Source organism: Lipomyces chichibuensis (assembly GCF_038497645.1).
Source record: "Lipomyces chichibuensis strain CBS 12929 unplaced genomic scaffold V1513scaffold_9, whole genome shotgun sequence".
NCBI lineage: Eukaryota > Fungi > Ascomycota > Lipomycetes > Lipomycetales > Lipomycetaceae > Lipomyces > Lipomyces chichibuensis.
The window spans coordinates 152,793-175,098 of NW_027117461.1; the positions used below are offsets into that span (position 1 = coordinate 152,793).

General features: G+C 46.8%; 10 protein-coding genes across 10 annotated transcripts; 6 read left to right on the plus strand and 4 right to left on the minus strand.

Annotated features, from left to right (window-relative positions):
- Positions 1-37: 37 nt before the first annotated feature.
- V1513DRAFT_476203 (uncharacterized protein) lies at positions 38-1,298 on the plus strand (the record flags this gene model as incomplete). Its single annotated transcript, XM_066900203.1, has 5 exons — positions 38-396; positions 447-608; positions 658-891; positions 951-1,106; positions 1,168-1,298. The coding sequence occupies exons 1-5, from the start codon at positions 288-290 to the stop codon at positions 1,296-1,298; spliced, it is 792 nt and encodes a 263-aa protein (XP_066754477.1). The 5' UTR covers positions 38-287.
- Positions 1,290-2,210, minus strand: V1513DRAFT_441700 (uncharacterized protein). Its single transcript, XM_066897562.1, has 4 exons — positions 1,958-2,210; positions 1,793-1,897; positions 1,660-1,738; positions 1,290-1,602 (listed from the first exon to the last, which is right to left on the minus strand). Exons 1-4 carry the CDS (start codon positions 1,982-1,984, stop codon positions 1,547-1,549), a joined length of 267 nt encoding a protein of 88 aa, XP_066754478.1. The 5' UTR covers positions 1,985-2,210; the 3' UTR covers positions 1,290-1,546.
- Positions 2,200-5,927, plus strand: V1513DRAFT_412620 (armadillo-type protein). Its single transcript, XM_066895755.1, has 4 exons — positions 2,200-2,504; positions 2,645-2,737; positions 2,807-4,859; positions 4,913-5,927. Exons 1-4 carry the CDS (start codon positions 2,379-2,381, stop codon positions 5,557-5,559), a joined length of 2,919 nt encoding a protein of 972 aa, XP_066754479.1. The 5' UTR covers positions 2,200-2,378; the 3' UTR covers positions 5,560-5,927.
- A 1,240-nt stretch (positions 5,928-7,167) lies between these two features.
- V1513DRAFT_377231 (exonuclease V) lies at positions 7,168-9,651 on the plus strand (the record flags this gene model as incomplete). The annotated part of the gene is made up of 4 exons (XM_066894948.1): positions 7,168-7,537; positions 7,600-8,432; positions 8,486-9,286; positions 9,340-9,651. 4 exons carry the CDS (start codon positions 7,168-7,170, stop codon positions 9,649-9,651), a joined length of 2,316 nt encoding a protein of 771 aa, XP_066754480.1.
- Positions 9,652-9,705: 54 nt separating this feature from the next.
- Positions 9,706-12,294, minus strand: V1513DRAFT_412627 (spindle assembly checkpoint component Mad1). The gene is made up of 5 exons (XM_066895756.1): positions 12,067-12,294; positions 11,798-12,007; positions 10,561-11,731; positions 10,176-10,507; positions 9,706-10,131 (listed from the first exon to the last, which is right to left on the minus strand). Exons 1-5 carry the CDS (start codon positions 12,190-12,192, stop codon positions 9,826-9,828), a joined length of 2,145 nt encoding a protein of 714 aa, XP_066754481.1. The 5' UTR covers positions 12,193-12,294; the 3' UTR covers positions 9,706-9,825.
- A 106-nt stretch (positions 12,295-12,400) lies between these two features.
- V1513DRAFT_441712 (uncharacterized protein) lies at positions 12,401-13,313 on the plus strand. The gene is made up of 3 exons (XM_066897563.1): positions 12,401-12,813; positions 12,860-12,968; positions 13,022-13,313. Exons 1-3 carry the CDS (start codon positions 12,425-12,427, stop codon positions 13,193-13,195), a joined length of 672 nt encoding a protein of 223 aa, XP_066754482.1. The 5' UTR covers positions 12,401-12,424; the 3' UTR covers positions 13,196-13,313.
- On the minus strand, positions 13,254-14,734 carry V1513DRAFT_441713 (Pantoate-beta-alanine ligase). Its single transcript, XM_066897564.1, has one exon. It carries the CDS (start codon positions 14,440-14,442, stop codon positions 13,390-13,392), a length of 1,053 nt encoding a protein of 350 aa, XP_066754483.1. The 5' UTR covers positions 14,443-14,734; the 3' UTR covers positions 13,254-13,389.
- Positions 14,735-16,310: 1,576 nt separating this feature from the next.
- Positions 16,311-18,750, plus strand: V1513DRAFT_463504 (uncharacterized protein). The gene is made up of 2 exons (XM_066899973.1): positions 16,311-16,843; positions 16,899-18,750. Exons 1-2 carry the CDS (start codon positions 16,549-16,551, stop codon positions 18,407-18,409), a joined length of 1,806 nt encoding a protein of 601 aa, XP_066754484.1. The 5' UTR covers positions 16,311-16,548; the 3' UTR covers positions 18,410-18,750.
- Positions 18,751-19,388: 638 nt separating this feature from the next.
- V1513DRAFT_441719 (chromosome segregation protein Csm1/Pcs1-domain-containing protein) lies at positions 19,389-20,600 on the plus strand. The gene has a single exon (XM_066897565.1). It carries the CDS (start codon positions 19,771-19,773, stop codon positions 20,512-20,514), a length of 744 nt encoding a protein of 247 aa, XP_066754485.1. The 5' UTR covers positions 19,389-19,770; the 3' UTR covers positions 20,515-20,600.
- On the minus strand, positions 20,556-22,270 carry V1513DRAFT_441721 (uncharacterized protein; the record flags this gene model as incomplete). The annotated part of the gene is made up of 1 exon (XM_066897566.1): positions 20,556-22,270. A coding segment is annotated over exon 1 (1,394 nt), but the record flags the coding sequence as incomplete, so codon positions are not given.
- Between the last annotated feature and the right edge of the window lie 36 nt (positions 22,271-22,306).

Sequence of the window (22,306 nt, forward strand, 5' to 3'; positions counted from 1 at the left end):
GGGCACAAGGTAGATATTAATCACAGCATTTATTTTGGAATAGAATGAATGGTGAACAAATTGGTGAATAAAATTTGAAAACTCGTGGCATCTTGGATGACGATGGCTCCACAAAATACCCTAAACCTCATATAAAACGAGTGGTAGTAGGCGTTAGCCGGGAGTTCGTCTGAACCAGATGCTCTAGTAATAGGAGACGACTTTCGATTGCGCCAGACGCAAGTATGATATTGCTAATCGTCTCTAGTATGATCCAATGATAGGATTGCAAATGACAACGACGGATCATGTCTATGTCGATAGCAAATGCAGCGGTTGCATCTGCGAAAAAGAAAATGAGACAGGAGATTTCGAAGCGATTGAAACGGATCACAGATGAGAGTATAATATCGCAATGTGAGAAAGAATAGATTGTATATGGCGACATATAAACTGACGTTTACTAGCGTCAAGGATAGCGAATACTATCAGAACGTTACCGGAATATCATAGGGCGCGCAAGATAGGACTTTACTTGCACTTGGACGTGCCTGACGCGATTCAGAAAGACAGTGGAAAGATCGTCGAGGTCCGGACAGATTTTCTGATACGAAATTTGTTTGAAGACAGCATGTGTTGTAGTCGTTTATACTGGTGGACGTGTCTAATACCTGACAGACAAATATATCTTCTTGCCCCGCGTTGTTCCAACAATAGACCTTCCGTCCATTCAACAACAGTATTTGCAATTCGCACAGAGGAGGCTGAAAGACCAGCAAGAGTCTGATTATTTTCCGTTCTTGTCTATGAATATGTTGCATATGCCAGACGTAGAGTCCATTGAGCGCTTGGTAATGGAAGACGCCAAGGAAAATGCATTTACTATCAGAGAGCCTACAGAAGGCGAAGATGGTGAGATCTTGGTGATTACTGTGCTCGTATTTATGGCAAATTGCTAACAACAGTTTTAGCATTTGACGTGGGCGGACTAGATCTAATTATTGTCCCCGGTCTAGGATTCACAAAATCCTGTGCTCGACTTGGACACGGAAAAGGATTCTACGACAATTTCATACGGCTACACAGGGTATGGTCTCATTACAATGCACGTTCTGAGCCAACTATAAGTAGGTTGCTATGTTGTTCGAGTGATTCTTCCCTCAGGCAGGCAGTGCTGACTACTACTAGTTGGGGTATCATTAGAAGAACAACTCATGCAGCCATACGTCATGGAAAATTATAAGGAACTGCCCATGGAAGAACATGACGAAATTTTAGATGCCGTAGTAGTTGGCGACGAAATATATCGCAGGAGGTAATCCATCGATATTGATTTGTACATAGATAAACTTGTATATGGATGGTTCGTGCTTGCTTGTCATATCATCACCATTGCCATAATATTTTGAGATGCGCTTCTATTTAAGTGACATATGACATAGTATACAACCATTAGCAAGTATATGGTTGCAGCGTCGCGTGTCGTCCTATAACACAAATATTTTACAGCCGATTCCGTACAGTACAATGAAACGTAAATTATTGCAGTCTTTTTCGGACATGATTCCTAGGTTTCAAGACTTGAAATTAATGTGATATTGTCTCCTTTCAGTAATATCCTGCCTGTAGTAATAGTTAGTTCACCAAGAAGCTCATCACCAGAAAAAAAAGGAGACAAACCTAATGATCTCCTTGAATTATTCTTTTCGCTAATTTCAATGGCATCATCCACGATCAAGTTCATAAACTCGTCAAATCCCTGCTTCAGATTAGTTCACGGAAATTATTTGATCCTCATGCGATCGGAACTCACCCTAATTTTACCTTCGACTCGCGTCTCTACCTGCTCGTATAGCCAAATTTGAACAAGAGACTGCTGTTGAAGGAGCTTGAAGATAAAATTGATAGGTGGAAGCATCTACATCATAGCAGATCAGCTTAGCTATGGATAGAACATAGGCAGTGGAATACAACGTACCACCTGCTGTCTCCGGCGACCAGACATTTTGAATGCGTAAAATAAATTAAAAGTCAATATATCTTCTTTGCGTGATTAATGATCCGAGGTAAATATAAACTCGAGACGTAGGACTGAGATCCGATTGATTATGTGGAGTCTCCAATTGACAGATGCGTCGAGGTGATGTGTGGATTGCCAATGGCAGAGAGGACTTTTTGTCGCACTCAGCTTGCTTGGTACGGCGAGCACGGTGCTTAAATGTTTTAGTGACCTCCGCACAACTCGTCGAACACACTACGCCAACCGAATCTTTAAATCATACTCGGGTCTATTGATCGATTTTACCCGAGGGTCCGGTATTCGGGTTTTTTTTTGGAGGTATAATTTCACTATCCAGATAGACTGGCTGCCCTTTGCCTCGAGTTGCTCCCGGAAAATCATGGCGTCCACAATTGAGGATCGTACACTGTCACCAATATTACAAGCACTGAACGCCTTGTATACAGGCTCAAATCGGCAAACGAAGGAGCAGGCAGGCCAATTCCTGGAGCAGTTTCAGAAATCAGTACGTGAAGTTCGGCTTCGTTTTGGTTGGTGGTCTGTGACGACTACATGTTTGATCCACTGAATCAAACAATTCTGTAGCCAGATCATACAACCAAATGCCAAATCACTGATGTTAACGTTGGATTACTGTGAATTTAGCAAGAGGCATGGACTATTAGCCACACGATTTTATCGTCACCGTCGCTACCGATTGAATCGAAATTGTTTGCCGCTCAGACATTACGAAGTAAGGTGCGTGAGAAGTCTGATGTCTTCGATTGTTTTAAAGTAGCCAAAGCTTACATTGAGCTTCAATTATAGGTTATATATGATCTTCACCAACTTCCAGCAGAGGGTCAACTGCAGCTTCGCAGTTCCTTGATCACCCTACTAGGCACTTACACGGCGGGACCAAAAATCATCCTGACGCAACTCTGTCTGGCATTGGCCAATCTCGCAATTCAATTAGTTCAATGGAAAAGTGCCTTAGAGGACGTTATCAGAGCATGCGGTAACGATGCTGCCTCAGCACCAATAGTGCTAGAGTTTCTAAAGGTTTTGCCGGAGGAGGCTAGCGATGTGAAGAAGATTCCACTGTCAGAAGACGAGCTCAAGGAACGAACAAGAGAGCTGTTAGAAAACAATGCGATGCAAGTGCTGAACATTTTGGTTGCATACGTGACCTCAGCCAATACACCGCAATCGTCACATGCATTAATTTTCGAATGTCTGAATTCATGGCTGCGAGAGGTGCCTCTAGAAACTATCGTCAACTCGCCTCTGTTGAACATTGTCTTTCAAGCTCTTTCTAACGACGACCTGTTTGACGCTGCAACGGACTGCGTATGCTCGATGATTAGAGAGACAAGAGACCTCGACGACGAGTCGGATATTGTATCGACTCTGTACAGTAAAGTTATTGAACTTCGGCCACGCATAGCGGAGTCCAAGGATGATCCAGACGCGTTCAGAAATTATACGCAAATCTTTGCAGATGCAGGTGAAGTGTGGCACATGGTCATTGCAAGGCAACCACGGCAATTCAAAAGTCTAGTGGAAGCGGTGGCGGAATGTGCAGCCTATGACGAGGATCTTGAAGTCATCCAGTTCACATTCTATTTCTGGTATTTGCTGAAGCAGATGCTGATTCTAGATCGATATGAAGACGCGAAACGTGAATTACGAGATGTATTTCTAGGTCTAGTCGATGTTTTGATCAACCATCTGCATTATCCATATGAAGAACGCAACGGTGATCTATTCGGAAACAACAAAGAGCAGGAAGAAAAGTTTCGCGCTTTTCGACATGAAATGGGTGACGTGTTGAAAGACTGTTGCGCGGTTGTCGGAGCGTCATTCGCCTTGCGCAAAGCGTACACTAAGGTCAATGACTACTTACAAGCCCAGAATATGGGTGAGAATATTCCCTGGCAAGACATCGAAGCCCCCATATTTAGCATGAGAGCAATGGCAAGAGAAGTTGATCTCGACGAGACGCACGTTCTTCCCGATGTTATGACTTTGCTAATCAGGTTACCGGACCATAAGAAAATCAGGTTTGCAGTGACTCTTGTTTTGGGTCGGTATACTGAATGGACTGCAAAACATCCGGAGTATCTCGAAGCACAATTGACTTATATTACTAACGGATTTTACGTCAACGATTCTGATATCGCAGGCGCTGCCGCTCAATCTATGATGCATTTCTGTAGAGATTGTGGGCAGCATCTTGTGAATTATATCGACCAGCTACATGATTTCTATGAGAAGATTGCACCACAGATCCGTGTCGAGTCACTCTATGACCTTACTGATGGTGTGGCCCATCTAGTTGCAGCGCAGCCGTTAGACAAAATTTACAACTCGCTTAAGATGTTTTGTGCTCCAATCGTGGCAAGGCTATATTCTCGCGCAAATGCCCCAGCGGACGAAGCTGGCTACAGAAAGATCGCAGATGAAGTTGAATTGCTTGACACGTTCGCGCGTCTGGTGCACCCACAAATCGAACCGGGCAATCCTGACCCGTGCATGCAGTTTTGGTCCGAAGTGTGGCCGCTTATTGACCGATTGCTGGACAATCACGGTCAATCAACATGCGTATCCGAACGGTGCTGCAAGTTTATTCGGACGTTAATGTATTCATATCGCACTTCATTCTTCTCTCTGCTCGGACCTGTGGCGGAGAAGCTGGTGGTGTGCTTCGACAAGTTACATTATGGATGCTACCTTTGGGCAAGCGGTATTGCAGTGCGGGAGTATGGTAACGAGTATTCGGACCAGAACATTCAGAACGCGGTGTGGGAATTTGCTTTCCGGCAGTCTATTTCCACATTTAAGTATATGAGCACAGTTAACATTGCTGATATTCCGGATGGTAAGAGCGTAATTTGAAGGGTTTTTTCAATCTTTTGACTGACTGTTCTGTAGTCATTGAAGACCTTTTCAGACTTCTGTCCAATTTGATTACCAGCTATCCTTACAGATTCATTCCATCTGAACTTTGCAAGCCCTCAGTAGATGCTGCACGCGCAATCTTTACGACGGAAAATAAAGAACCTATTTTCACAGCCATGGACCTACTTCACGACATTTTCTCCTATGGGTTTACTACGCCACCAGTCTCAAACATTATGTTTAATGATGCGGGAGAACAGTATTACGACGCTAATGCGGTACCACCGGAGATCCAGGGTATCGTGAGACAGATTGTGCTGGCCGAGGGTGAAATGCTTACGCGCCAGGTATTCTCAGGATTATTGTACACGTTCCCTAGGGAATGCGTGTCAGATGGTACAAGTGTGCTTCTTGTCTTGCTGAAGCTCGCCGGACTACCGAATGCTGTTCAATGGGTGAACAGTACATTGGCCATGCTACCTGCGACTGCTATGACACAGCAGGAAAAAGAGAAGTACTTATCGGCTGTAGATAGTGCGATTCAGTCAGATGACATGAATCGACTCAGACGGCAGACTATGGACTTCATCGGATGGTATACTAGACGGAATGTTACCCCTCGCAGTGAAATAAGGCGAATTGGAGACGCTAGGGACATGCGGTTTACTTTTGCATCATAAATGTCTATGCGAGACTGGAATCGCTAATGGGAAACGGGGAAATTTTGTGCTATGTAAATTATTCATGTGAATCTGGCTGCGATTTCGTTTACATGTGTATCTATAAGATTGTCCCATTTCCTGTGTATAGGACTGTGGCATTCGGTCTCTGCAGAAGAAAATGTCATTAGTCTGAGATTTTCTATATACTATATTCCACTTATTTTCTTTGCATATCCCTTTTCATTATATGTCAAATTTCTGGCCGCGTTCACACATTATACAATATCTTTTGTTTCTAGAGGTCGGATATTATTAGGATTACTTGCATATTTGGGTAACTAAAAGGCAAGTGCATGAGAGTGAATTAATTGCCTACATTTTCCGGTTCTAAGAAGTATCGGTCGCCCGGTCAGAATATGTTGCCTTGCCATCCTTTCCTTTGACATTAAACGGTAAATTCGTATCCCAATTGACAATCAAATCTGTGTTTGTTACGTTGCAGTCAATATCGTGGGTGTAAACAATGGTTATCAAAGGACATCCTGAGGAACGGACAAATCTAGTCTAGAACGACCTTAAAAAAGCTAAATTCAGTACAAACAGTTTTCTGGGTGTTTCCAATAGCCATTAAACGCAACGCCAGTCTCTGAAACTTTTCGCCAATGGAGGGCTTCAGTGCTTGAACCATTGCTAAATAGGAGTGCTCATTATGAATTATTCATTACATACACTGGACTCTAGACCGGATTCTAGTCAACTGGGTATAAATCTGCATCAAACGAGCATGAACGATATATCAAAGCAAGGGAATCGCTAAAACGGAGGCATAAGTTGTGGTCCAAAATGAGTGACAAAACAAGCGCAGGATCCCGCTATCAGCTTGAGAGACTTGCGGGTTGGGTATTGTGTATTTTAAGGTCCTCGCAACGGCTGAAGCCAATTAAGTCAAATAAATTCACCAGTGCAAATAATGGCTTGCAAAGTATTAATCTCAAGTTCGAACGAAGTGCGAATCAGATTAAGACGAGAACTTCCTTTGTAGACCTTGTTCTATGTTGTAAATCATGTCGTGAACAGCGTGCTCTTCTTCTCCGCCCCTATCTCGTGTCAAAACTTGAACTGGCTCCTGGAGCGTTCCAGCCAGGTGAAGTGTACGGAGATGTAATTCGCGTCTTGTTAGCAGAAGTGTTCCGCGCGCAATTCGGTAGCGCCTACAACGTCACTCAGCGCACCCACCAGAACTTGACCGTCAGTGATTGCCGAAGAATGTGCAAGGCGTTCGCGCATGGGTGGAAATCGCCATTTCTCATGCCTATACCGTAAAGGAACTTATATTTCTTGATCGAAGCTTGTTATTGCCGTGAATAGTAGGTACAAGAGCTGATGGCGGCGGGGTAGATTAAAGGCGCAGTCTATACCCAAGCTGAGGTTACATTCCACTGAACGCACCGCCTCTGATTTGGGATATATGAATTGCAAGCCAATCCAGTAAACAAAGTTTGGAACCCACATCAGAACATTAGCAATACTTTTTCGATTCATTTTGGCCCTAAAACTCATGATATACTTATGTGATATACTCTGTGCGTAATATAGAAGTGTTCAACTAAGCTGTGCGAATATTACATGTCTGGCCGGGAGCAAGACAGGATCGACGACATCGAACAACCCGCATCCATTCCCGCGAATTCGCCATCTGAGTCATCGAACTATGGGTCTTTGAGCTCTTGGGACGAAGATATTTATTCCGCCGCTATAGCGTCAAATGTCGTGGCTTCTCCTGGCGCCGCGATCGCCAATGGTAGGAACCAACAGGACGACCATAATGGCGACGAACGGCATGTCGATCGGATGTATGCTGCGAAGGAGGCGCTTGCACGCCTTACGAGGGATTTACAGAAGACTATCTTGTATGCGGACTTTGATAACGATGAGTACAGTGGCCGTCCCGTATATTGCCGGCCTGCAGCAGACGATTCCTTCACGAAATCTCCATGTGAGCTGCTTTTGGCGATTGCTAGACGACTTGACTTATTCCTAATGAACACTATTAGACAGTGAGGTCAACTATTTCAGATCCTGTTATCCCCTATATGCCACCACGCCCCGGAGATGCAGAAGTCAAGGCAAAACGGAAGCGAGGTCGGCCAAGAAAAGTGAGTACTGAAATTCCAGTGGTATCGCTGGCGACGACTCCGGCAGAGAGCCCCAGCGACACGGCTACTATGCACACAGAGGTAGTCATTGGCGCTTCGGATGGTGCTGCAGAATCTCAAGGTGACGAAAACACTGAATATTCCAGTCTTACGGATGCATCGGGTGACGAGTCAATACAGACCTATCAACGTGCGGCAGATGTCCCTGATAACATTTCTATGTCACGAAAATCACGGAAGAAAAACATAGAGTTTGAATTAGAGGTTCCTTCAGATCATAACGAGCAGCCACAATCTCGACCTAGGCCATTTAAAAGGAAGCGCATGCGATTCCCTTACTTGGAGTCAGAAGGTATACCGTCAGCACCTATCCCCAGCGAGCAGCGTCCTAAAATGCTACCGCTTCATTTCGCCGAGGCTGTCGATTTCAGAGGTTCGATGTTAGAAACATATAAATTGCACCGAAAATTATATGTGACGGATGTCGTCGGACCATCGTGGTGTGAGCTTCAGTTTTTTTACAAGTATTACTTCAACGATTTCAAACCGACAGCAACAATGTCAAAAGGAACCCACATCCACAAGGAATTAGAGAAGCAATATATGCTGGAAATTCCTATAGCAACAGAGGACATGACGCGTGAGGATAAGCAAGCCGTCAAGCTATTGAATATGCTGGTTATGTTGCAGTCGCTGACTCAGGGTGCCCACAGACACCAAGAAAATATTATAGTTGTAAGTCGCGGATCTGATGGGTTCGAAGTTATTTCATGCTAAGATTGAAACAGCGAGAATTTCCCGTGTTTGGATTTTTTGAAGACGTGTTTGTTTCCGGAATTATTGATGAAGTTTCGTTCATGTATGACCGGCCAATCCAAGATGGCGTTGAGTTTATTGATGTGGATTATGATCCTGAATCTTCTCGTCAGCAGACACTATTTCTCCCCGCCGCACTGCAGCAGACATTCAGTCTTGAGGCCAATGCTGGCACAGCAGACTTTCCCACTCTAGAGTCATATTCGTCCTCTCAGAGCTCGATCGGAGATCAGGCGAACATCACGTCATATTTTAAGCCACTTAGTCAAGCAACTCTGGCTAAAATCTTACATGATCACTCAGTGGCATCACCAGCTGTAATGGATTCTGCGCCAGATAATCCATGGGGGGACGACGAGGCTTTTATCAATTCGTTAGAGTCGAAGCGCCGAAAAATTCGAATTGCGGACTCCAAGACGCGGTATATCCGACAATTACCGCACGAGTCACAACAACGTTCTACATACTACCAACTTTTGATATATCACCGGCTATTGACTGACCTCACTAAGGGAAATTTCGACTTCGGTCGTATGACGGAAGTGTTAATGTTAGATGCTGATGCGGAATTAAGTGATATTTTTAAGAGAGAGATTCAGGAAAACGAGTACGTAACTGCAACTCTTTCCGCCGAGATCCTTGAACGAGGCAATCATCGAAGTGATGAGTATCGCGCTTCATTATTGTCCCTGCGGACGCTGAGAGAAGTATGGGAGGCACTGCGGTTGAAGTTCTTAGAGTTTGCGGATGAAACGAGTGACCAGATGTCTGTGGTATGAATACAGTGTATGCAATCACCTCAAGACCTATTACTAATGTGAGTTAGGTATACTATTGGCAGGACGATGGCCAAGTATTTGCAGGAATTGATTACACATATAGCGAAGATGATCTGCAACAGTTTGTTTCAAGTTCGCTGTCTTACTGGCGTGGCGAGCGAGATCCAAAAGGAGTCGAAGTTGAGGACGCGTACAAATGCCGCTCCTGTACATACTCGGAACAATGCCTATGGCGATTGGAAAAGATCCGAGAGAGCACAGAGCGTAATCGGGCGCAATTTCAAAAGAGATATGGCAAAAAAGCTCGGTCAAGACCGCTAGGGCAGCTTGTGGTCGAACGAGGAGTTGATGATATGTAGCAACTGTAATCGAACCATTTGGGTATTGTATCTTATAAGCTGAGCTGGGAAATTGGGCTAAAACGTGGGATTTCTGAGTGTTAACATATATATCTGCATGACAAATGAGGTATGGTATGCATTGGTAAATATATAGCAACCGTCCAATATTATACAAAGGTCTATCATCTCATCTTAAAATCTCGCGGCTTTTGTTGTCTTGTCATATAACTCCAAGTTCAGGGCCGCCAGGAAGCATGGAATCTCACGTCGCTCCTGCACCCAAAATTGGATCAAGTTCGAGCATTCTTGTGCGAACGGACTGTCTGCTCGGCCCGACAACTTCATTGTGCCAAGTTCAGGGTCGAATGTGAAGGATTCTTCATCTGACGCTGCGAACATCGAGGTTGCACGGACTTTGTTGTTCGGAAGGAAATCAAGTTTGTAACCGAGCAGCGAATATACGGCCTCTCTGAACTCCATTGATTTCGCGGACCAGATCTGTCACATTAGCGAGGATCATTAATAAGAACGATAGAGCTCACCTCCTTCAATCTCTTCATTCGTTTCTCTTTCTCAGCAACCAGTGTCTCCATTTCCTTCATTTCGAGTTTCAGTCGATCTAACGTATTCACGCCCACCACTTGACCAATATCCTCTCGCCGCCCATTCAGCTGTGCTATTAGAGAATTGTTTTCCTTCTGTAAGGCGTCCAGCATTTTCTTTTTCACAATCTGGTCTTTTGCCGCTGGATTGTCTCGAAGCTCTACAACCCGCGCCTGAGCTTGTTCGACCTGTTCGAGCGCCGCTATTCGTTTTTCTAGCACCGCGATCTCTTTGCGGGCTAGCTCTTCTTTGTTCACCAAGGCCGTATATCCTGTATAACGTCATTATTAGATTAATACGTCACAAATCAATTCAGATGCATACCGTCCTGAAGTTTGCGATTCCGCCGAAGTAATTCTCCGATCCGCTCGTCATCGTTTTCCTCAATCCTATGCTTCCTAATATTTGACTGTCCGCTGTTGACAATTTCGGCTTGCTTGAGCTCAGCGGTTAACTTGACAATCTCCTGCTTTGAGTCTTCTAGTATGGATTCTAGCTCCTCAATTCGGCCTGCTTTCTGCTTGTCGTAGTTTCCCTGCATGTACATTGTCTCTTCGCTGTCATATGTCTTCAACTGGTCGCGTAAAAACGCCGCCTCTTTGGCGGCGAGATTCTTCTGTCGCTCGACGCGTGCCATTAGTTTACCATTCTTGTCAAGGGCATCCTTCAGCTCCTGCACGTGCTGTTCCACTTTCTTCATTTCCTGTTCGTCGACCTGCATCCCCTGTGTCCTGGCCGCAATCTCAGCTTCCAGCCTGCCCACCTTATCAATCAAGGCAATCTTTTCCGTCCGTTCCTGAGACAGTGCTTTTAAGACATCCTCCGGACACTTAAAATTATCCGTCTCATCAAAGAAAGCAGTCCATCGTGCCCGTTCCTCGCGCAATGTGGCAGCTTCCAGCTCCACTTCCGCGATCTGCCGCCGAAGGTCCTCCATCAACTTCAGTCTCGCTTCCAACAGAGTCTTCTCTTCAGCCATAAACTTGAATTTCTTGTGTTCCTCGCGTAGCTGGTTTAGCTCAGGCGTCATAATATGAAGTTTCGATTCTAGACTTTTGGATTTGGCAAGTTGCTCCGACAGTTGTCGCTGCATGGTGTCAAGCAGGTGCAGATCATCTGTCTTAGCCTTTAAGCTCTTATTCTCGCTTGAAAGTTTTTCAACGATCTCGTTCCGCTCGTTTAAATCGACAAGTTTTTCTTGCAGCGCCGTGTTCAAGAGGGCAAGCTGTTCCTGCAAATCGCGCACCGCACTCGTCAATGTCTGCTCTTTAACCTTCATCTCGTCCGCCTGCCGTTTTAACGCGGAATTTGCCGAGCGGAGAGCGGAGGAGGCTTCGTCGTGTGCCTCGCGGGCTTCACTGAGGTCGTGTTGTAAACTGCGGTTCTTTTTCTCAAGTGCGGATTTCTCGGCCGGCCATTCTTCTTTGAGTTTATTGAGCTCAGCTGTCGATTCTTTATGCTTCTCAAATAGGAATTGCTGATCGCTTTCCAGAGCCTGCCGTTGTAAGTTCCAATGTCAGTCTTGATCCGAGACCGTGTTGACGGAGAGAAATGAACATACATCCGCGCGTTTTCCTTCCTCTGCTATTTTCAATTCGAGTTCCCGAATTGTAGCTTCGAAGCGCAATTTCTCGCGCTCGCGCTCATCTTTCAGATTCGACAATTCGTATTTCAGACCATGGTTTTCAGCGCGTAGAATGTCGATGGTCGTAGTTGACCGGTCAATATTACTTGCGTCTTGAGATGCCTGGAATGGCGGCCTTGATGTTATCTATTTAAAATAAGACTTAGTTCAGGATTGGTGATCAGTGACAAGCATCGGCTAGGTACCCTTGGAGCTGTGTTATTTGCTGGAGTGAATATGGACGATGACCTGCGTGGCATAGGGATCGAGCTTGCGGAAGCAGTCGCTAGACCCGGCTGTCCGCGCAACGGCGTCGCAATGGACTTGCGCATAATCTCGTCTCGATGCCCTGCACGTAGCAATAGAACTAGATAATGGACATAAGTGAGTTGTTCTGTAAATGAACTAGGCACCAAACTGTGAGGAATATGGTTTTGAATTGCTCTGTCAACACCAGTACAAAGCCCTCAGACCGCGGTCTAGCTCGATGTTTCCAAGTTCTAAATGCGGACGCACTTTCCCCTGACTCTACTTCGTTCATTTTCAGCAGCCACTGCACCATTAATGTCGTCATACGAGTCCATAATATTCATATCTCGAGAAGTCCTCATTTACCAGATCCCACCTCTGCGTTCATCAAGAGGCTACTGCGCCTCAGAATGGGACGTCGACAAACCGCTATGGCGCGGCCGCCTGCGCGTGCTTGAGGTAGCCGATGACGCGGCAGCTACGCGTGTCCGCTGCGAGCTCCGGCTAGAAGATAACAACAGTGGCGAGTTATTTGCGAGTGCGCCGTATTTGCTGACGGGAAAAGGGGTGGAACAGGTTACAGACTCTAGTCGATTTTTCGTGATGCGAGTCGTGGACGGGGATAGGCACGCGTATTTGGGGATGGGGTTTATGGAGCGAAGCGAGGCATTTGATTTTAATATTGCATTGCAGGATTTTAAGAGGTGTGTTTTATATGTGCGAAAGTTGAGTGTATGCTGACTGGGAAAGACATGCGAATCCAAGCGCCGAGATCATACCGGGAAGTGGCCCACAGAAGAAGGAGGAGGTCAAGGATTATTCCTTGAAGGAGGGACAGACAATTACGATATCGCTAGGGGTATTGGACCTCATACACTAAATGAGTATGCGCTACTAACAGATTTTGTGCAGAAAGGAACTCGTCGCAGGAGATCACCGAATACCACGAGTGAGAATGCAGGCAGCAATCCCGGTGCGCTGCCGTTCCTTCCACCGCCGCCGTCGGCACAGGAGGTAAAAGACCAGTTTCGGACCGTGGCACATGCGACCGAGGATAATGATGATTTTGGTGATTTTGTGTCATGATGCAATATAACGGGCAAGTATGGTTTGTGGGTTTCATTCGCATACGTTGGGATTCAAGGGTGTGCAACTTTTTGGTTCTTTAATAAAAAATTGTCTATGGGAATATGCCAAATATCAGGTCACTTTTCATGTAATTACCACCGAGCTGATGCCACCGCGTAAAAATGCCCGAATGACCGGGAGTGTACAGTCATTCACAAAAGGATATTGTCAATTAGTCGCGTCTTGCCGCCGAATTTGTTTGGTACTCTGACTGCCAAGCTCACGATCGCGCCTTTCAATGGATGCACTGTCTCTAATTCTTCGAGAGTATCTTTGTCGTTTACGCACACATACTCGATGTCGTCTTTGTTGAAATTTTCGGTTATTGTCGAGACCACGGTTTCGATAATCTTCTCGGCGGAAGTGTTTTGACGGTATGCCATGACCGCGTTCTGGAGAGCCTTGTAGATGACGGCCGCATCTTCTCTAGTTTGCTCTGTCAAATACGCGTTACGTGAGCTTAGTGCCAGTCCGTTTGCGTCTCGAGATGTAGGTACGACATGGACGACCGATCCGTAGCACAAGTCCTGGACCAGACGCTTGACAACTACCGTCTGTTGAATGTCCTTCTGGCCGAAATATACCCGCTCAGGAGTAACAATATTAAGCAATTTAGAAACAACCGTCGCCACGCCGCGGAAGAATTGAGGTCGAATACTGCCCTCCAATTGTTCGGACAGTCCATGGACACTCACGAATGCACCTTTCTGATCGGCGATGTTGAGCGGGATGCCGTTCGGATACATTTCCTCGACATGTGGCGCGAACACTACATCCACCTGTCTGTTGTCGCCTTCCTGGGCAGCTAATTGCTCGATGTCGGCATCAAAGTCGCGAGGATATGACGCGAGATCCTCTGTCGGTGCGAATTGAGCCGGGTTCACGAAGATGGACACCATGGTCGCGTCGTTCATCCGCATGGACGACTGGACTAGTCGCATGTGTCCCGCATGCAACGCACCCATAGTCGGGACAAGGCCGACGGTTAGGCCTTTGGCAAGCTGTTCGCGCCGCCAGGATCGAACTTCCGCTGCCGTCCGGAGAATCTGGATCGGGGATTTCCTGGACTCGGGCACCTCAGCAGCCGCGGCAACGGTGCAGTTATGTCTAGCTGTGTATAGTAGTGGCGAGAGGTTGTATGACGGTAGTAAGTCGAATAGGCGCAGGATGGACCTGTTCGATTGCCAACGGCTTCGTAAAGCCATTCTGTGTTCTCGATGTAGGTGTTGCTGTATACGCCGTCAGTCTCGTCTGTACAATGAAGCAGAAATTGCTTACCACAATAACCTTCAAGGTTGATCTAATGCATTAGCAGGGTTACATATGTATACATATATTTGGTCATTGAATGGTACAAGCGTGTGTGAGTGCACGCGATCGAACACAGCAAGGAACAGGAGTAGGGAAATTTTGGGGGATTGACTTTTACAACTTCGCGCCACATGTACCAGAAACTTCGCCGTGGACAGCGTACTGGCCAACAGTCATCCTCTTATAGTTTGTCTCGCCGGCGCAGCGCTCCACAGATTTTGTATAATGAATATGTCACAATTTGGCAATTGGGGCCTGTCACAGAATTTGTCTTTCATTTAAAAAAAAAGAAGGGTCGATATGGCATTTATTGAGCTCCTTATTGGCGAGAGTCTGTGGGTTAGGGTAAACGATACGGTGCGGCTGAAATTTTTTGCAGAGAACATTGCCGATGTTATGAGTAACAATTGCAGATTAAAGGTGAACTATATCATTACATGTTCTATTCATTGTACGAACAATTTATTCGCTATAACTGAGCACTTCGGCGGAAATCAAATATTGCATATTATCTACCTGTCAAATATGCCAGAGATGAATCATTCACGACCACGTTGCGATAATTCATCGAATAATTATAATGTGCATAGGATAGGTAACTATCGCAATCGCAACCACACTAAACCCAACAATTTTGTAAGCGCCATCAGGGGATCATTTTTCAGGGGTGAAGGGGCGCACTTTGTCTTAAATGAACCATGGGCATTAAGATCAGATTCTCTCCCATTTGAAATCAGTGGCCGGCTGAAAAAATTGCGGGACGCCAGAAAGGATGTTCTAACCGTCTGACGGCTGTCTTATGCGCCAGTTTGAGCAATGACGGCTATATGGAATGGCGATATACATGTATTGCTGACCTTTTTGTGATGCCACAGCAAAGCAGCGACGTAAGGCAATGCTCATCGCGATGGGGCACTACTCCGTATCAGTTCGCACATTCAAGATATTAGGCGCACATTTAATGGTTGACCAGGTAACGCGAGCACGACGCATGCGATTAGCGGGCGGTCGTAAAATGAGATGGCAGAGGAAGAAGAGGAAGCAGTTACCTGCAGACGCCGTTTTTATTGGCACTTCCTTGCGTCACTGTGGCAAAACGCACAATGATATAACGCGTCGGACGCGTTATAGGACGCGTTTTGGTAAGCACAGTGGGTTGGGAACTCGATGGGCGACAAGGTTTAATGAGTGCGATTCTGTCCAATGGAATTTAAAACGGCTACGGGATCTTTGATATGACTCTGCATCGTTCGCTATGACCTGCAATTTGTGCTAGGTAAATATTTCGGGATTCGCCTCATATGTTTTAGTCAATTCATCAGTCATATTATCGTCCATTAAAAATAAAGGGGACAGCAATAAAAGAGCGGGTCACGGCTCACAAGATGTGTGACTTGAGAACCCTGTGAAGTCCGTGCGGCTGGCCACAAAATCCTTTACAAAATCTGTCACCGAAGAATATGAAGTTATCGCTCTCACAATTAAGACGTGTGTAATGGTATTTGCTATCGTTCTTCACTGTATCGGGTCATTGTTCAAGCAGAGCGCGTTTGCTTGTGTGCTCGACAGTGCACGCGAAGGAGACGCGAAGGAGACGCGTTCTGAGACGAGGCAAGGAGTCTGTTGACGCGTCTGGAATGTATGGCTCGAGCGCCCCTGCGTTTGCGAGACGCGTGAGCCCCTGCGCCCGCCAGATCCATAGTACTCCTGAGTCGCTAATACTCTGGCTCGCTCGTCTCTTCGCCATTGCTCTTCTCCGTCTCCTCTCTCCTCACCTCTCCTTTCCTCTCCTTCTTCTCATCCAAAGCTAAAGGCTTTCACTCATTTGACCTGTAGTGCTGCGCGTGTGGGTTCCATCCTTTGTTTACTTGCGCGTTGTCGGAATCCACCACTCGTTCCTTGATTCCGCTACTTCCATTCTTTTTATAGTGTCTCCATTTTTCGTTATCACTTTCTCTTGCCGTTTCCAAAGACCAAATCCTTTGTCTACTTTATTCGCAATGTCTCCGCAACAACGGCACCACCGACATGCCGTCCACGCCCGCGATCCTGAGCCTCAGATCGTCGACGAGTATGATTTCGGTTTCGATACCGTTGAGGACGACAAGGTCGATGAAACCCAAATCCCTGTTATCCTCCAGAAGCCAAAGATCGTCCGTCGCCAGATCTTGACTGTCTACAAGACGTTGACTGTTACTCACGCACGTCCAACAGCGACAGCCGTCGCTGCCGCTGCAAAGGGCCGTGTTAGTGCTACGCCGAGGTCGAGTAAGCATGGTGTCACATCCAGCGAAAGTGCGTATCAATTTTCCGCCAACTTACTATATTATATTATATTAACGTGATACAGCTATCTCTTCATCATCTTCCCGTTCCGCGGCGTATTCCACAATCACTGTTACGCATTCGAGCGTCGCCAGCCATGCTCCTAGTATATCAAACGAAAGCAAGCCCACTGCTTCATCGTCGGTAGCCACCGAGAAGACGACGTCTGCTACTCCTACGACTACGTCTGCTACTCCTACGTTGACAGAGATTAAATCTTCCATTGCTACTTCAGCTGCTGTTGCATCTTCAGCATCACTCGTCAGCAACGACGTCGTTCCTACCTCGACCAGCGCCTCGACCTTGGTTACCGTTATTGTCACCTCCAGCTCTGCATCGTCATCCCTCGCCGCCTCCACTCTTGTCGGCTCGAGCGCATCAAATAGCGCTTCTTCAACTTTCTCTGCCCCTTCTGAATCTTCGACTTCTCTAGGCAGCAGCAGCAGCTTCTCCTCTGGCACTAATAACAACGGCAGCACCGATGAGTCACAGTCACCTTCATCTGAATCTATGTCTACTGGTGCGCGAGCTGGGATCGCCATCGGTGCCATTGTCGCAGCAACCTTGATTTTCATTTTGGCCTTTTTTTTGGTCCGCCGAATGAAGCAGCATCGTCAAGAGGAGAATGGAAACGAGAAAGCTACTGGCGCCAAATCTCCGTTCAGCGGTCTAGGTAGCACTGCGTACCCTGCTGTTGCTCACACCATGACTGAGAAGCCACCTCGTCTATCGATCCGTGTTTCTCGCCCTGTCTCCGGTTTGCTTCCTCTTTCGCTTCTCTCAGGTCGCGCAACGAGGACTTCGACTGGTGCTTTGCATTCTGGCATTAATACAGATGCGGCTGGTGTATACGCCAAGATGTCATCCCCACCGGCCACAATCCGGAGTAGTACAGGAAGCGATGCTTCTATTAAGAACGGAGTTGAGACTGCGTACACTAGCGCTGCCGCTGCAAACGCTGTCGGTCCCAATTCGCCAGCCTCGTCCTACGCTTCATCTATCTCCAGCAAGTCATCTGACAACGATTCTCCTGTACTCATCGTTCCTGCACCACAAGATCCCTTCTTGACTGCATCAGCCACATCCGGATCTGCTGCTTTAGCCGGTGCCGCTGAAGAAGCATCATCCTCAACTTCTAACGTGCACCGTGCCACCATGGAGTTTTCTCCGACAATGCATGACGAGCTTGCCCTGAAAGAAGGCCAACTTGTCCGGATCCTGCATGAGTATGACGACGGCTGGGCGCTCTGCGTCAAGCTCGACCGTAGCGCACAGGGTGTATGCCCGCGAAGCTGTCTCTCGACACGTGCACTCCGACCGCGACCAAAGCGAGGCGTCAAAGGCGCTGATGCACATCCTGCTACCAGCAGCAGCGCCATGAAGACAACGGAACGGAATATCACGAATCTGCCCGCCGTTAACACACAGGCGGCTAACGCTAACAAGCCTCGACCAGCCATGGCCGAGAAATTGCCATCGACGCCAACAATCCAGGTCTTTGCTCCAGACAGCGAGCGCCCCTTTGAAATTGCGTGAATGGTGAGCTCAGAGAAAAGTATAGGAGCGATGTATGATTTATTTGTGTATTGGAGGCTTGGTTTGGTATAATTTTTATTTTCTGAATTGTTAATTTCATTTCATTTCTTTTGGGTTTTGTTCTTTGTTTAAGGTATTAGAATACTTTTGGTCCACGCGATAACTCCTCCCACTTTGTTTATATCGCATTTCCTTTTTTGATTCAATCTTGGTGTCTTTTTGATTTCGTAATGTTTTTGATATGAGATTTATGTCTGGATATGTGTTCCTTGAAATTGTAGTGTACCTAGAGCACTGAAAATTAGGAATTGAAAAATGGATCTTATTCGCAATACCAAGACAAAATGACATATTCCAATTCTCCAAGCGAAATTACTTTACTTCTGACTGTCCGTATAGCCTTGTCAAAATATCCACGGCGTAATTGTTTGATATCGTCCACAGACAATATGGATCTTTCCGAACTGGCTACCCTAACCCTGAACAATTCTCGCGTGTGATGTAGTTAGTTACCCGGTTTACCTAAATCATAACAGTAACGCGCGGCGTAAGCAGCTAAGCTTGTTTACGTTCTTGACAATCGCCAAAACAAAACAACTCACGCGCCGATTCGGTGGTGCTTCTAGAGAACGGTGAATTTTTCTATTTAAGGAGGAATTGTGAATTTTGGGAGGACGCGAGTGCGGGGGCGCATTTATATCGAAGGTAAAATTTGGGTGTTTTTATCTCCTTCGCGTCTTAGCAAGCACTGCGGCAAGAAGTCATGCCGAGAGCGAAGAAATCTATTACGACGGCGGGAAAGGTCGCGAAGAAGAACGGGGCTAAGGCAGGCACTGCTGCAAAGACGAAGACGAGAGTGGGAACTTTATCTGCGCTTGTTAATTCTACCGATGACGAAGGTGAGAGTGGTGTTGTGGATAGTGATCGGAGTGAGTCGGAAATCGCAACCGTGGGAATTGAGGCGAAGAAGAATACAGGAAGGGGTGGGGTGAAAGGTGGTAAAGGTGTGGGGAACGGAAGGAAGAGGGGTACGAAGGGTGAGAGTGAGGATGTGGAAATGCGCGATGTCGCGGAATTTGAATCTGAGACGGTGAACGGTAAAATACTCCCAGTTAATTTTCATCACAGTCAACTAATATAGTTAAGACCCGAAGCACAAAAAAGTGAACTCGAAACCACTTGCTCCAGTGACGAACAGGACAAGCATCTCATCTCAATCAGCAGTGGTGCCATCAGCATCGAAGCCCAGACAAACAAAGCCAGCTCCAAAGTCGCGTCCTTCGAAGCTCGAATATATTCCAGAAACTCAGAATGCATACGGCAATGACCCATCATCGCCTGGCGCTGATACTGAGCAAAAGATGGAGCTCCTAGTGCCTGCAAGCAGCGACCCCTACCAGGCACTACAGAAGCATTATGACTTATTACAAACTCGATTTTCGCGGTTATCGGAACTACGAGAGACGACGGCCGAAGCCGCCCTATCGTCTTACCGCGAGTCAGCTGAGCGTAGATACGCAGCCGCCGACGAATTAATAACCACGCTTCGCGCAGAATTGGGCGAGCGATCGAAGCAAATCAAGGAGATGAGCTCACGCGTTGAGGAAGCTACCAAGACGGACCATGAACTGGATGAACTAGAAAAGACAGTTCAGAAACTGCGACAAGAGAATGCCATTTTGCAAAGCAAATTACTGGCGCGAGGGTCGGTTGCTGGAGCTGGTGGCAGTACTGCCATCGGGCAACTCAAAGAAGACTTGTTTTCCGACCTCAGTGGCTTAATTATTCGCGACGTGCGCGTAGAGGACGACAAGACAGTGTACGATTGTTTACAAACGGGTCGCAATGGCGCGTTTCATTACAAAATTTCAATTCCTCGGAACACAACCGAGACTGGCCTGGCACATGGATCGGCCACAGCGAATGGCAGTGGCGGCGGATACGAGGACACAGAGATCACATTTGTACCAATGCTGGATGACAAACGCGACGCATTGTTGATGTCTCTCTTGCCCGATTACTTCACCGAGCCATTGACATTTATGAGGAGTGCCGCGGCACAGTGTTACTGGAAGATTTCGCAGGCGTTGCAGAGAAAGTTATAATGTATATACAGTGAAGGATGTAAGATTTGATATCATGCGAATTTGTACTGCTAATGAATGACGGTGTATTTCTATCATAGTCTATGCCCCATGTAAATGCAATATCGACAGCTCCAACTTTCCAGTTACATCATAACGCAATCAATACGTGTTCGTTATTTACAATGCATTGCATCTCCTCATTCGTTGATCATTAGTCACGCTTCGTGCTCGCGTACCCAGTGCTGAAAATGCTGAAATCAGGCGCAAGTCCGGCAGCAATCGCCTGCCTCATGGCCGACCGTGCACGCGCACGTTGGGGAAACACGATAACGAGGAAATAAAACGCGGCAACAGCGAACGTGACTACGCCAGACGCAAGGCAATAACACAGGATCGCAAACGACGCGACGCTCTTATCTTCCTGTTTCGGGGCTCGCGCGACAGGGAACCAGCGAACGTTAAATTGAAACGTCAATTCATCGCCGATAATAATCCTGGTTGTTGAGGATGGATGGCTCGGGTATGCGACCGCCGACGTGATATTCCCGCCCGCCTTCTTGCTTGGTTTGCCGTTTATGAGAGCGTCAGCGTATGTGAAGATAAAGTTAAAATTAGTGGCAATATCGAGATGGGATTGTTCGAGCTTGCCCTGCACCGAAAATACGACTGGGGCAAACAAATTCTCGCTTCCCAAGCGCGCTGGTACGCGGCAACTTAGCGGAGCATCCTGATGAACGTATAGCTGCAACATATGATAAGTCTCGTCCTGTACAAGGAAAGTGCAATTCAGTCTATTGTCGCTGTCGACACCAAATTGGAACGACAGCGGGCGATTGGTCTCTTTACATATTGGAAACGCGTTGTACATTATCATGCCAGTGTCAGCATCAGTGACGTGCTCGCCGTTGTCGATATCCCGCTTCATGCAGGCGAGGTCCAGATGTGATTTGGGCTTGTAGCCTGTACCTTCGACTATTGGGAATGAAATTCGTTTGGCGGGCGTTGATTGCCGTCGGGTATCTTTTGGTGTGTTTTCGGGCTTCGTGGTTTCGGCTTCGTGGTGATCGTGATCTTCTTCCTCTTTGAGCGCAGGTGGAGACTTGTCGCCGACTCCCTTGACCTCGTTCACCATCTTGGCCACCTTCTCATTGCCCTGTTCACCACTCGCGCTCTCCGCCGGCGCTTTCTTCAACTGCTCAGTTTCCACTGCGCTGGTATCATCTCCTTGCACTAGCGCATCGGTGGCCCTCTTGGTAATTTCCTCCTTTGATTGCAAAACTGATTCCGATGACTGCCATTCCTTTTCATTTGTTACCGTTCCAAGCTCGTCTAGCAATTCCTTGTCGTCAGGAACCTGCTGTGCCGTCACTGATGACCCAGCTGCCACGGTCGTTGCTGCGTCATCGTTGACATTCACAACTGATACTTTATGATCTGGAGTTACGTCCAACTCCGCGGCGTCCACTAAGATCCCTGAGAGATAATACCCGCCGGCTAGTGATAATGTTGATATCTGAGCATAGTTGGTGCCCGTTATTCGTCGGTTTGGGGCATGTGACATTGATAATAGTGATAAAAGCGAAATGAAGAGGATGCTGAGTGGCTGCATTGCGGCTTCTGCTTTATACCGAGCTTAAATACTCCGGTACAAGACCAAAACGAACACTTTGTAACTCAGTCCAGCCTTATGAAGGAGTAGAGCTAAATTTGACTTGTAATTAAGTAGGTTTATTGCTCCGTTATGCGTGTCCAGTGGAGAATCGCAGGGGGAGCCTGAAGCTGCAATAGAACAAGCGCCTAGGAAGCATGC